General features: G+C 40.2%; 1 protein-coding gene across 7 annotated transcripts in view; it reads right to left on the bottom strand.

Annotated features, from left to right (window-relative positions):
* Positions 1-14,538, bottom strand: part of LOC109437160 (WASH complex subunit 2) — a 51,146-nt gene that overhangs the window by 31,074 nt on the left and 5,534 nt on the right. For 5 of the 7 annotated variants that reach the window (XM_019716166.2, XM_019716168.2, XM_019716170.2 and 2 more), the window contains exons 4-13: positions 13,175-13,237; positions 10,579-10,752; positions 8,386-8,479; positions 7,578-7,636; positions 6,341-6,388; positions 3,962-4,072; positions 3,318-3,405; positions 2,667-2,735; positions 1,462-1,580; positions 934-991 (exon numbers count right to left, since the gene is read on the bottom strand). In XM_019716166.2, coding sequence (XP_019571725.2) covers positions 934-991; positions 1,462-1,580; positions 2,667-2,735; positions 3,318-3,405; positions 3,962-4,072; positions 6,341-6,388; positions 7,578-7,636; positions 8,386-8,479; positions 10,579-10,752; positions 13,175-13,237 — 883 coding nt within the window. The remainder of the gene's footprint in view (positions 1-933; positions 992-1,461; positions 1,581-2,666; positions 2,736-3,317; positions 3,406-3,961; positions 4,073-6,340; positions 6,389-7,577; positions 7,637-8,385; positions 8,480-10,578; positions 10,753-13,174; positions 13,238-14,538) is intronic. The other 2 variants (XM_019716167.2, XM_074337275.1) reach the window with 2 other exon arrangements.

Raw genomic sequence — 14,538 nt, 5'->3', positions numbered from 1 at the left:
CACTTAATAAGAGACCTTTTAAAACTAATTTTCCCTAAAAGAGCCATTTTAAAGTTCCTTAGTATTATCTTTTCTACCGATGTCATGACATTTTTCTTGGTACTAATGTCATCTCAGCTGTGACTCCCATGGAAGATCAGTGTGACTCTGGGCAGACAAAAGGAGTGGGGCTGGCCGGGGAGGCCAAGGAGGATGCAGGGATGAGGTGGGAGGGGCCGAGCAAGCAGGGCTCTTCCAGTGCCCACTCTACCCATTTTTGTTGGTGAGACGAACAAACAAAAAGAACAGCAAAAAACCTGAGACAAAAATGAAAAAAATCAAGACAGAAACAGGATAGGGGGAAACTAGGCAAATCACCGATGCCAAAAAGTGGAGATCAGGCACCACAGGACAATCAAGGCAGCGTCTGAACGGTCCAAAATCTGATGACTCGTGGCCTGGGGAGACCCAGTTGCTTAAAATAACTAATTCCCAATTCCCAAGAACTACCACAGGCCTAAAGCAATAAAATTTGTAATTTAAAAAATTTTTTTAGGTGTGTGTGCCTTTTAAAAACTCCACAGATATGATGCACAATGGGCTGAGGAATTATTGATCTCAAATTTATATGCAGAATTTTACAAGTGTTTCTTTCAGTTAAACTTGATTAAATTAAAATGTGTTGCTAGGGTATTTTTCCTGTTTGACTTTTTATGAATTCTCTAAGAGGCAAATTGTGATGTGGGTTTACAGATAACACTCTTTATTTTTTCCAAGACATGAATTAGTGCAAATAAACTACTTTTAACTAGACTGAGGTAAATACAACAGCTTCCTGCCTGACAAAGAAACAAGGCTTGGGAACAACTCCAGGGACTCCCCCTCCTAATGCAAAGTAAACAGTTTTGGAAATCTGGGCACAATGAAGCACAGCCAGCCTCTATCTGAGCTTACCTTCACTAGCTGGGGTTCGAGCCTCTCGGTCCTGAGGGGCTTCCCTGAAGAGGTCACTCTGGTTGTAATGAAATAGACGACACAGAATTCAAAAACACAGTAGAAAATGTCACTGCCTTTGAGGCTTTCTAAAGAAAAGTACCTTGTAAAGTTTAAAGGTACATATTTGCTGTCCTGCCTGAAAATCAGTTGCAAAGTGAAGACTATGGCAAAATCAGACCCTTAAAGAATTTAAGTCTGTCCAGAAATTAAATACAAACATGGAAGAAGACAATAGATAAGAAACAATTGCCTTATGAAGTAAATTATTCACTATTAACAGCTCCACATCCTCTCCCCACCTAACAAAGGGCATTAGGATACAGTATTTTCTCACTTTGTGATTCTTAAACACAAATCTCCCCAAATATGAAAGAGGTAACTTTCAACTAAGAAGCCACTTTTTTCCCTCCTAAAGGAACAAGATGTATTTCTTTCTTATGTACCCTTGACACAGCTATGGAGAGCTTCCAATTACCCCTGACTCACCTCCTCATCCTCATCGTCAAAAAGCCCCTTCCCTCCACTGAACAGGCCACCTCTCGAGCCAAATGGTGAGAAGTCTTCATCAGTCAGCTTGGGGGGTGAAAACAAACTCTCTTCTTTATCTGGCAAACAGAAAGGAATGTTTTGCAGGGAGAGTTAAAGATAGGGTTGGTACTTAAATTCCGGGGTTTAGCCTTTGCAACATCTCCAAAATTGGCATAGAGTTTATCTAACCATATGTAACAAGGGGTATTTAAGTGCTGGCAGTCTGAGAAATTTCTAACAAAAACTCATTGAACAGTCCACTGAATCCCTTAAAAGACTCTCCAGGTTCCCACCTTAAAGTCTGGAAATGTCTGGAGCAGGGTAAATTCCATAGGTGATCCCTTTAATCTAGATTTATGTCTTCTGAAGCAAGTATATGGTGACTGCCATTCAGAAACACCCCACCACGAATTTGGGGGAAGGGCAGGCTAAACAAAGAGATTTGCAGATTGCTCAGTCACAGGTGGAAATGTAATGGGCATTATTGTTTAACATGACAGAGCCTGGTATATTCTTTATTAAAAAACATATGTAGAGCTCCGCCCTCTACAGCTAAGATTGTGAACAACAGCTCTCCCTGGAGCTGGGCTGCCCTGAGCCACTGTGGGCTGCCGTTGGCTACTGTGTGCTGCCCATGAGCGGCCGGTGGCCAGGATGAGTAGCCAGCAGCCAGCGTCAGCAGCCAGTAAGAACTGCCATGAGCTGCTGTGTGCGGCCAACCGATGAAAGGCGACCGACTGCCTGGGGGGGGGGGGGAGGGGGAGGATGGGCTCATAATACCAGCATGGGCCAGGGAGCTGTGTCCTACACAACTAGACTGAGAAACAACGGCTTGAACCAGAGTGGAGGGAGGTTTGGGGGGGGGGGAGGAGGCAGAAGGGGGAAAAAAAACACAAAAACATGCTCAAGACCCCTAGTTTCTATATTTGAAGAGAATTTTGGAAAAACAGCTAATGATCACTATAAAATCTAGTAATTCAAATCCTCACAGAATTTTCTTCCACACCCATCTCTCCTCCCAGCACCCAAAGCATGCTTTTAAATGCTCTGTAGCATGAATCGAGACATAGGCACCATTGCATCTAAAGTGGCACTTTGAATTACGCAAGCAATATCCTGAGTTAAGAGCCTCCGAAAACACCAGAATTGAGGGAAAGGCCTACCATCTGCGGGGGTTCTCCTTTCGTTCTTCTCTCTTGGTGTCTTCTTAGGTTTTGCTTCTGGAGATAAAACTTGAAGAATATGTCACAGTTTTAACCACACTCAGTCTACACTTCGTATTTATCTACTGATCTTTCACAAACATGTGAGCCACCCTCATGACTCCCAAGCTCAGAGAAAGCCACTGAACTTTGTCTCTCAGCTCCACCGGAGCCCTTCAGCCAGTGCCTTACCATAGCAGGCACTCAGTTTCAGCTTACATACCAGGGTCACGTGCATACCAAGACCGCACTTGCTGAAAGAATTATCCTGCCATTTTCCCATCCTGCTAAATCACTAGAACATACTGTCCAGTACATTTTCATTTAGTCAAGATATGGGAGTAAATATTAAGGCAGAGATTCTGAATCTGGGGCCCATGGTTCCCTGGGGCATCCACCAATCCCCTGAAGTTGCATATACAATGTTATATAAATGTGCATTTTTCCTGGGAGGTCCACAATGTTCAGTTATTAAAGAATCTGAAGTCAAAAGAAGAACGAGAAGTACGACGCAATCCTCTTGTGCCTTAGTAAAACTAAACGGGGAACTTCACCCATTTAGTCAAGCTCTGCGGAGGGCCGCACTTCCCCGTAACTCATCTGGGGATGTACCTGTTCGGTCTTCTGCCACCTGGCTTGCAGCATCCCCTCTGATCCGGGCGGCCAGCTCATCAGCAAATGACGTTGGTCTATTTCTTTTCTACAGGCAGAGGAGACCAAAAGAATCACCTTTTTATAACATACCAACTATTACAGTTTACTTTGGAATACCTAACAAAATTGTGTAAACAATGGCAACAATATTGGACTGATAAAATAGGATTTAACTAAATGGATTGAAATACATGCACGCTATACAGACCACCTGAGAGACAGGACCTGGTGTCCCTTCAAAGGGACATCCTCCATATTTCCTTATTTTTTTAAAAATTCATTAAATACTTGTTTGAAGAGCTAGATAAGAAAACCACCACGAGGTGCTTGGAGTGGGGAACGAGGAAGGATTATTGGGGTCTTAAACTCTAGAACTGAATATATTTTGAATGATCTGACTTGTGAAATTGTAACATTTGAAAGAGAAATTAACACCTATAAGGCAACTTGGGATACTCAACGCTTATGTTCAAAAGTATAAATGGAAACACAAATGTGACATAAAATAAGACAGTTACAAATATAAAGTACAATAGAAGGAATGAGTCTTAGGTACCACTTCCAAACCTTGCCGAAAGATACCAAGGTTCAGTCTCTCTTACAGGTCTAGTGTTTTCTCCGAGGTCCTCAGTATCTTCCTCCTCCTTCTCAGAGTCAGCAAAAATGTCACAACCATCATCATCCTCTTCCTCATCACTCATCTGTGCAGTGTGCTAAGGATATAAACCACCAGATTAGAGCTATTAGATAAGTTCATCGAGTTGAAAAAGAGACAGTGCCACTTAGCCTTTAGGCAAAACGGTACTCGCTTGTTAAATGATGATGATGATGAAGCAAAAGTTACGAGCAGTGCAGGTGCTAGAACAAGACACACAGGTTTACTGCCAGTGCAAGAAAATAACAACAAAATACTGGAATATTTAAAATGTCACTAGAGAAAGGAATAAACTAAGTTTCATCTTATCATAATAATACTAACAGTTAAAAGGAACAAGCTGCAACAACTGGTGAGATATCCAAAGCATCAAGTGAAAAAACTGTGTGATAAATCCAGCATGATACCTGGCACCCTCCTTGGCCCTACACCCTTTTCATGGAGGCAGAAATACTTGTAAAAGCAAAGAAAAACACTTGGAAAGATACACTCCCAGATAATAACACGAATTACTTCTGGAGAGTGTGAGAAGATGAGGGTCACAGGGCTCAAACTAAGCTTTATCTATTAAGTTTTAATTTTTATAAAAGCAGCCACTGGTATGTATAATTTAAATTTTTTTAAATGTTTAAATCAATATACTGTGCCATGCACTATGCTAAAATCCTTAGAACTCTGAGGTTGGCTGTGGCACACAAAACCAGTCTATTTTCAATGGATAAGCAAATGCTTTTGATCACTATAGTATACTATTTCAAAAACTGCCTAAGTTTATGGGTCTTAATAGTAAATTCCACAGAAGGAGATATGGCTTGGTTATTAAAATTATAGAGACGAGTGACATTTGTGAATACAACTGGGAAAATATAAGTACCAACCAAAAAGTACCAAATCCTTCATTTAATAGTCAAAAATTTTTATGAAAAAGTATTTCCCAATTAGGAAACTCAAATGCAAATTAGGATGATATCAATATACCACTGTACATATATTATGGTGGCAAAAATCATAATCACAGTGCTGATAAGTGCAGGAAAATCATTACACAGGATCTGTAATTTAGAATGTCCATCAGACAGTAATATCAAGAGCCTTTAATATAACTCTACACTACCTCATTCCTAAGGAAATAGGTCACAGATTTTATTTTTGAGATAATGATACATTCAGTATTTATGTAGGAAAATACTGAATGTATCATTATCTCAAAAATAAAATCCTGAAAATAAACTATTTCCCATATACATATGGAGACTACGACAGTATCATATATCATTTGCTTAGAAATACAGAAGTTTAGAAAGCAAATTACAAAGACTATTTAAAATGACAAGGAAACACTTATGTTAATGTAAAATAGCAGAAAATAAACTATACGTATTATGAAAAGAATATATCCTTAGAAAGGTCCCCCAAAATTAATACAGCGATACTAAAACAGTAAGATTAGAAGATTTTTCATCTTTTGAGTGGTCCTTAACGTTACTGCTATATTGTCTCAAATTTTAAAACAGGGGAGAGGGTGCAATTAGTTCAGTTTGGGTAACCAGGACTTCTTTTAGAGGCTCTGTTTCTCAATTTTGTTTTTCACTTTTTTGTTTTCTAAGAAAAATAAAGACAAAATATAAAGCAAAATTGAAAAATAATATACAAGGGGTAATAGCATCAAAACATGAAATGCTTGGGGCCGGCCCGGTGGCTCAGGCAGTTAGAGCTCCATGCTCCTAACTCCGAAGGCTGCCGGTTCGATTCCCACATGGGCCAGTGGGCTCTCAACCACAAGGTTGCCAGTTCAACTCCTCGAGTTCCGCAAGGGATGGTGGGCTCTGCCCCCTGCAACTAAGGTTGAACACGGCACCTTGAGCTGAGCTGCCTCCCGGATGGCTCAGCTGGTTGGAGTGCGGGCTCTCAACCACAAGGTTGCCAGTTCAATTCCTTGACTCCCACAAGGGATGGTGGGCAGCGCCCCCTGCAACTAGCAACGGCAACTGGACCTGGAGCTAGCAACAACAACTTGAAGCTGAACAGCACCCTCCACAACTGAGATTGAAAGGAAAACAACTTGACTTGGGAAAAAAAAAAAAAAGGCCTGGAAGTACACAGTGTTCCCCAATAAAGTCCTGTTCCCCTTCCCCAATAAAAAAAAAACAAAAAACAAAACAAAACAAAAAACACATGAAATGCTTGAAGGAAAACTGGTTGTAAACATGAATAAATCCTTATTGTCTCATAAGTCATTCAAAAGTAATTTTAGTATGTATTTAGTATATCTGCTATGCTTCAATTAACATTTAAAACTAAAGTCACTTCAATACATGAGCCTTACCCGGTTTTGCTCATTGTCACTATGATTGGCAAAATCTCCATCTGACTCCTTTAAGGGAAAAAAAAGGCTTTGTTGTTAAAACAGGTTTTACTCAGAAGTACCGAAATGATTTGGGGGCTAGTTTTTGGGGCTAGTCAACAGTCAGTTTCTCTACTGGTCACTGGGTACCTGAAGTGACAAGTACAGGTGAGATGGGCAGCTGCCAACATGGCCAAGGGCTGCTCCAGTGAACAGGTAACTTTGGTGGTTAATTGAAACATCTGTAAGAATTTGTTCATATCTATCTGCACTACCATCTCTAACCTTTGGGCTTAAAGCAAGAGTTGTACATTTAATTAACTAAATTACCCAAAATTGATTTGTGTGATTTTTACATTTTTGGACTCCACTCCTCTAAATAGGATAACTACTTCATCAGGCCCCAGAGGGAACACCAGTAACTGCCACCTCCAATCATGTCAAGAGTTGTATGAATGGCTAAAAGCAAAGGATTCAGCTCATGACCATCCGTCACAGCGAGGTTATTAAGAAAAGGTATTTTCCCACTGGTAGGTGTTTTGTTTGGAGGGCTGACTGAAGGAGGGGACTGTGCAGAAGGCAGAAGAGAGAAGTACACGCATACAATACTGTCTCCTTTTAGAAATCCACACGCAGAATTAGCCTTCAACTGTCACTGCCCTTTGTAGTAACAAATATTCCATCTAAAGGGACAAATCCAGATACAACAGTGGTCAAGGTCCACAGACCTGGAGACCCCAGAGCAGGGGTCAGATTACGCTCTGTGGGTATGAAGATGCTAGAAGCAGCAACAAAGCTAGACATAAGTGGATGCTTTGAGCATTCTTCTCTCTAGGAGGCTTTATAATAAAAGCTTCAAATGTGGACTTTTTTCCTAGAATTATTCAAAAATACAAATTACTCAAAAGACTATCGTAGGCAGAGAGCAATTCTACCAAAATATCTACACTGTGCCCCTCAAAACCTATTGGTAAAAACAGGATTTGCTGGGGAGGTGGAAGAGGGAAATGGTGAAAGGGATTAAAGCAGTTTTCCAGTTCTTGTACGCAAGACAAAACGGAAATCTAATCCCAAGGAGAAAGCTTGAGAATACAGCTTCTATCACTGTTAAAAGACTTACGAAAACAGACTGAATCAGAGCTATGTTATTTACTTGGCCTGCTCAACACACCCTGAGTTGCCTGCCTATCATGGCCTGGACGCACGATGCAGCCCTTACCTCTTCGTTCTCTTCTTCGCTGTCCACAATGCTACCACGATCGCTGCCTACTGACCCTTCTGTTTAGAAGAAAAATTAGGGTTATTGCCAATATTCATAAGAAAATGTGCTTATTTAGTTCCTTCTCAAAATCATAAACCACCACATATCAGCATCACAGAGATTTTGATAAAACTATATTATACCATTAACTGGAATTAAAAGTATCTTTACTACAGTGCGGAATAAAATATTTAGATAGCCTCTACGTATCTCCCAAGATACTAATTACAAAAAAATTTATTAATTACAATGGAAAAAACTGACATCTTCAAAGATGTCACAGTAGTGAAAAGCGAAGATAATTTTTTTTTTTTGGACGGCTAAATGCAGTGAGTGATCCTGAATTGAATGCTAGACCAGAAAAAAAAAAGAGACTGTAAAGGATGTTATTGGAACAACTGGCAAAATTTGAGTATGACTGAGGATTAGCCAATAGTATTATGTAAAATTTCCTGACTTTGACAATTATACTGTGGTTATATAAGAGAATGTCCTTGTTCACAGAAAATATACAGAGAAATATTTGGGAGTAATAGGGCATGATGTCTGATTGATGACTCTCAAATAGGTTCAGAAAAAAATATTATGTGTATCTGTTCAGAGAGAGAAAACAAATGTGGTGAAATGTTAACCAGTAAGCCTGGGTGAAGGGTGTGTGGGAGTTCTTGGTACTACTCTTACAACATTAATGTAAAGCTTGAAATTATTTCAAAATAAAAAGATATAAATGTTAAAAGTAACAAAAATATTTGGTGTAAAAGAGTACCTTCACTAGACAGCTCTCCAAGACCCACGTCTTCCTGCTCCATGAACAGCTTTGACCCAATCAAATAAGGTAAAGGACGATCAATGTACAGATCCTGCAAAACATGAAAGGGAATCAGCCATTAAAGATTTAGGTTGCAAAGTAACATTAAGTTTCCCATTTGATATTTTATTTCATCTGACTACCCCAAACAAGTTACATGATAAAAGGGGACACTAAGAAATACAGCAGGATTAAAAGTACAAAAAAAAAAATCATTGATTAAAAAAAAGTCAAATCTTTGGTAAAGATGGCAAAGTGAAGCTGAATCATACAGCATCTCCTTTCTTAAGAACCTAACTATATTAACAAAAGTGGCAAAGCCTGCACACCATTTACCAGCAGTAATCAGGGAGAGGGGCACAAATTCACAGCCACATGGGGCACTTCAAAGCACAACTTCAACAGAAGGAGGACCTAGAAAAGAACCAGGAACTCTGGCAAGCTCTGATGACTCCGAACTCCCCTTCCTCCCCTAAAAAGCTGCACCACTGAACAAAAGTCAACCACTCAACCTATGAGTCCTGAGTCCTGAGAAAACCCAAATGGTTTTCTATAACTATGAGAAGGCAGGTGGGAATGTGCAGGCTTGGTGGAGAAGGCATGGCCAAAAGGTCACTAACACAGCACAGAGGGTATGCAGCGCTCCTTTGCATGGCAACAGCGCAAAGCAGAAGACTGAACAGACCACAGGAAGCGCAGACTACATGACAAGAAACACAAGGGCAACTGTGCGAATATCTATAGTCCACATCGTGAATGCAATGTCTAAAAGTCTGATGAGAACTTTTCTGGGAGAAAAAATATCTCAGAGAATAACAGCATCCCGAGAGGTTCACACTGTATAATTTAGAGAACTGAAGTTGGTAAAAGACGACCAGATGATAAAACATTGGATGAGATAAAGGCGACTGTACAGGATAACACATGTTGGAGATCCTTGCATTTCAGTCCCCTACTCCTAAGTCCCACCCATCACACACATTAAAAATTTAAGGACAAGAAAGCACTCCCCCCACCAGGACAACCTCCCATCTCCACTGCTGAGGAAAAGCTCACTTGTTTTCTGTGAGGCATGACCCTTTGGCCATAATATCTCTTCCTTATCAAACAGACTCTGGGGGACAAGGGAGAATAATTCTATGCTTCACACAGCATAAAGTTTGGGAAGCGTAATGTAAAGGTTAAAGATACAATAGCAACCAATTTAGTGCAAAGAAAAGGAAGTGGTAATTGGGCTGACTGCTCACTGACTCAGAAGGCCTTCAAAGTGCTCCTGTAAAACAGAAAGTGGTGTGTGACTTGGAAGTCACAAATGTGGCCCAGGGTCCACTGCTGACTTCTATATCCCTACAGTAAAAATACAAGCCATCAAGTGTCCCAGTGCTAAAGGATCAGCCCCAACCCGTGCGACACTGGAAGCACAAACTGGAAGAGAAATGTCAACCAAATAAACGACTAGAAGAGTCTGGGTTTGTGGCACGTTTCAATTCCTGAGGCACCTGCGTATCACAAGGACTTTCAAAAGCAACACAGCAGCTTTTGTGTTTCTCCTGAGTGAATCTGTGTTGCCACTGTCTCCTTTCGCAATCTGAGAGACAGTAACAGTAAAGCAATAAATACCTGTTAGGCTAATAGTCTGTTCATACACAAGCATAGCAGCTTTATCATAATAGCCAAAACCTGGAAACAACCCAAATGTCTTTCAATACTTCTAGTCTCCTTTAACACAAACTACAGAATTTCAGGTTCTGAACAACCTCCACCTCTCATTAGCCTTCTCATCCTTCAAAACCCAATTCAAGCCTCATCTTTACCCTAATTTCCCCAGCTAGAGGTCAGTTTTCTCTCAGAGCACTTATGATGGTGACTCATAAAAATGTCTCCCCTCTCCCACCATCTCGAGGTCATAAGCATCACGAGAGTAGGAACCCTGCTCTAACTCCGTACTGCCCTCACTGGGCACGCTCCTTGTGCCCAGTAAATGCTCAACATGCGAGGAGAGCAGATCTTTCTGATGGAGTAAACGCGAGACTGCTAAGTGGCATGTCCACTTTCTAGAAGTAAAGTGCATATTTTACTAATTCTGTATCCAAATACAGTTCGCAAAACATAACAGGTGTAACAATAAGTACCTGGATCAAATGTCTTTACCTTTGGTTCAAGGATCAGCTCTACCCTCTCATTAGCATCCTCTTCTTCAGAGTCGGAGTTTCCTGCTTTTATATCGAGTTGCTCAAATGCACTGTCCAACACTTGTAAACCATAGTTCACAGCCTCCTGAACTTTAGGAATCAGATCTACTTCTTTCTGTTCCCGAGTCTTCTCCTACAAAAAAAAACACTGTTCAGCGTGGATCGCCAATATATTGATATAACCATAATAAAACACTGCAAATGTTCTCTAAGGCCTGGACTTATGCTCCAAAAAATAAAAATAAAAAAATTCTTAATTAAAATGTAAACAAAAGTCAGATTCTGCCTCCACACAGACTTTGGAGTTAAGTTTTCAATCCTAAGTTTGTCACTTTCAGGACATGGATCGAAGTACCTAAGGTCCCAGAGCTCCAGGTTCATTGTCCTCAGAAACAAAAGCACTCCTTTGTGCTGGTTCAGCCAGACAACTTGGGTGAAAGTACACTAACCATGGATGGGACATCACAAGCCCTCAAATGGCACTTCCTTCCCTGCTACTGGAGGAATGAAGAGCCTAGACTTTTAGCTTCACCATGACGATATCCCACTAATCTTGGTTAGTGATCCTTTGGACAATGTTAGGAATAAAGACTTAGAAGAAAATACTCCAGCCAGAGATGTCATGTTTCAATTATAATTCAAAAACAACTGGAAAATTACAGTTATTTTATCAATTTGTTTCAAACCAAGAGAGGGTCAGTTTCATCTCTAATCTATCCCATCCATCACCCCAGAACAATGCCCCCCCCGCAGAAGTCTGTGCATGTCACCAACCTGCTGAAAATATTCCACAGGTCTCCATTTCCTACCACAGCAGCTCTCAATGACAGCCCCTTCACACACTCAACTGTGACCCATCAGTTGTCAAAAATGTTGAAAAAGAAATTGTGTCATTTCCCCTCTTCACAAATATCCCAGAAACTGATACATACTTATAGAAAGAACCCAACCATGCAGTGTTTTCAGGGCCAACAGGGAAAACCCTACGAACATTTTACACTTTTATGTCAAGTATGGGAGTCTTTCTAAGTGAGCTTTTTTGTTTGGGCTGCATCTTTTTAATACTCTGGTAGGCCTCGTTCTAGTTAAATAGCTAACACTGTAAGTGTGTGAAAATACATCTGTGAAATAAATATACAGTGACTTTTTAAAAACAGTTCACTAAACACTTTCACTTTAAAATTGAACCTGACTTGGTGCAACTGGATACCACTGGACTTCAGTGGTTAGCAAATCCTGGAGTACTATTAAAAATAGTACTATTCAAACCTTCTTATTTTAAAAAAGTTTGGAAATAGGGAGAACTGTAGCTGGTTTCTAATATCCTTTCCTAGTCTGACAGCTTCATATATGACAAGTAACAGTAACTGATAAAAGACCAACTTTTTCAAGTGATTTAATAATTAGAGCTGATTGAATAATTGAATAAATTAGAACTGATTCAAGGCTACTCCCATAACAATCGTACACATATTCCACTGTGCTTTCCTGAGTGGGAAGAAAAGGGTACACATTCTGCCAGAGTGCTAGAAAGTTAAGATCCTTTATCTGTGCTTTGGCCTATGATGAGAACTCTGGAAGAATCCATGAAGCCACAGGGGGAAAGGGAAGGACTGCTGCCCCTCAGCTACTTAGCCCACTTTCGGAAGCCCTCCAGCATCTGCCCCTCACCCCTCTACCTTCCTCTTATCTAACCTCCAGGATTTTGCACTAAGAGTCCAGAAAATGCCAGGAACATCCCCCAACTGGGAACCACAGCTCACGGCATTCTCTCCTGCTGAAATGGCCTTACAATCTGGCCCTTCTTTGCTTACCCAGCTCACACCTCATCATGAAGCCTTTCTCTGCTATCTTACCCCTGAGCTCTTTCTCTTCTGAACTTCCAAAACAGTGAGTAGCCATGCACCTGACACACTGTGTCCTGTCGCCCCAACCAAGACTGTAACCTTTGTGGGGGCGAAGTCTTTCTCCAAGTCACCAGCTCCCTGAAACCTTCCTACTCCATAAATGTTTACTGCACAGTCTATATTCTTTGTACCAACACATCCTATGGCATGTAGGAGGCACTCAAACGTGTGTGAACTAATCCAGGTTCCATCTTACTGTCGTTTTTAACTGGCAGGGATAAGGATCACAGTCTTCAAAGAATTCAAACTACAGCCCAACCCCAGGCCTGTTCCTGAATAGCTCTCAAGGTAACAGCGTTTTTTGTATTTTTTAGGGAGGGGGAAGGAGAAGAGGTGGAGGAAAAGAAGAAAAAGAAAAAGACAGAGACCAATGAGGCCAGCAAAACCTAAAACATTTACTAACTGGCCCTTTACAGAAAAGCTTCGCTGAACTGTGCTCTATCCTGAAGCCAGAATTCAGGATCTTTACTACATATTTCTTAATACAGTAAATTTCAGAGGCAAAAAGGGTTCGACTATTGGGCTATGAGGAGCAGCCCTCCCCATGTCCCCCCACATCCCCCCACCCCCTCCAACCACATTACAAACCTCCACCACTTTTCATCTCTAAGTCAGGAACTCAACAGAAGAGTGATCTAATACAAGTACCTGTTCTGCCTTTTCTGTCACAGCCTTGAGGACTGGCTCCTCCACCTCTTCATCATATACACGCTAAATATGGAAGCAAATTGATTTTTAAATGGTCAGAACATCATTTTGAATAAGTCACAGTGTAAGAATACAAAATTAAAAATGACATAGACAAGGAAGAAATGATTATTTGACAAATAGCTGAAGCGACTAGTTAGGGATAAAAAGAAAAGTACAGTAGTCAATTCACCAAAAATTAAATTAAGGAAAAAAAAAGATACAAATGACTGGGAAACATAAATAGAAGTTCAACCTCATTGTTGACTAAGGAATCACAAAAACAGTCAGCTACACCAGTTTTCACACCTTTTTGTTTAACCTAATATTTAATGCTGACGGGGCAATGATACAGGTAACTCGAATGTGAGGCTAATGAGAATGTCAACTGGTAGACCTTATCTACTAGGTAATAAGAGCTTTAATATTTTGAGCAATAGAAATGGTAAACGTTATTTTCATTCTTTTACTTAAAATGGTTGGTAAATTTTTATTACCCTATTTATATGAAAACAGGCCTTGCCCACCAATGATTTGCCAGAAGGCCAGGCGTTTGACGGACCCATGGGCATGGAAGGCAGGCTTCTCTTTTCCAATAGAGCTATCACTCCAGCAACTCACCGTGATTTCCTGTTATTTTTAAAGTACTTATTGTCTTATAAACTCCCAAAGTAAAATATGCTTGTTATAAACAATGGGGTGATGAAAATGTTCTGAAATTAGATACTGGTATTGGTTATAACTTTGTGAATATATTAAAACGTACTAACTTGCACACCTTTTCAAAGGGTAAATTTTATGGAATGTGAATTGTATCTCAATTAAAATTAAAAAGTCGATATAAATGTATATGGAAAAGAGATACATTTAAAAATATTTCCCTCCCCATTTCCAACCTAACCCTTGGAATAACTAAGTTAATCTTGGTGTGTGCTCCTCTGTTCCCTGTAGCTCTTACACAAATATAAATAGATGTTCGCACATATTCAGAGTTCTTCCACCCTTCCTACTCTTAAATAAAAAGCTACTCATCCTATACACTCTTCTCTGTTCCATTTTTTCACTTAATGTCCTCATAAGCCACTTTCTAGGTCAATGCATATAGATTTGACTTAATCTAATATCTGCATAATATTCTATGGTATGAACTCAACCATAATTAATTCAAGAGTTCCCTATTGGTGAAGATTAGGAGATTTTGTTTTTCCTCTTGTAAACAAACTGCTGTAAACATATGCACACACATATTCACAGGCCCTGGCCCTTTCATTTTGATCGGCTTCCCAAAATAGGACTACCAAGTCAAAGAACATAACTGTTCTTTT

This window comes from Rhinolophus sinicus, linkage group LG07 (genome assembly GCF_036562045.2).
Source record: "Rhinolophus sinicus isolate RSC01 linkage group LG07, ASM3656204v1, whole genome shotgun sequence".
Classification (NCBI taxonomy): Eukaryota; Metazoa; Chordata; class Mammalia; order Chiroptera; family Rhinolophidae; genus Rhinolophus; species Rhinolophus sinicus.
Note: the sequence above shows the minus strand (reverse complement) of the source record. Positions and strands in the feature narration are given on the sequence as shown.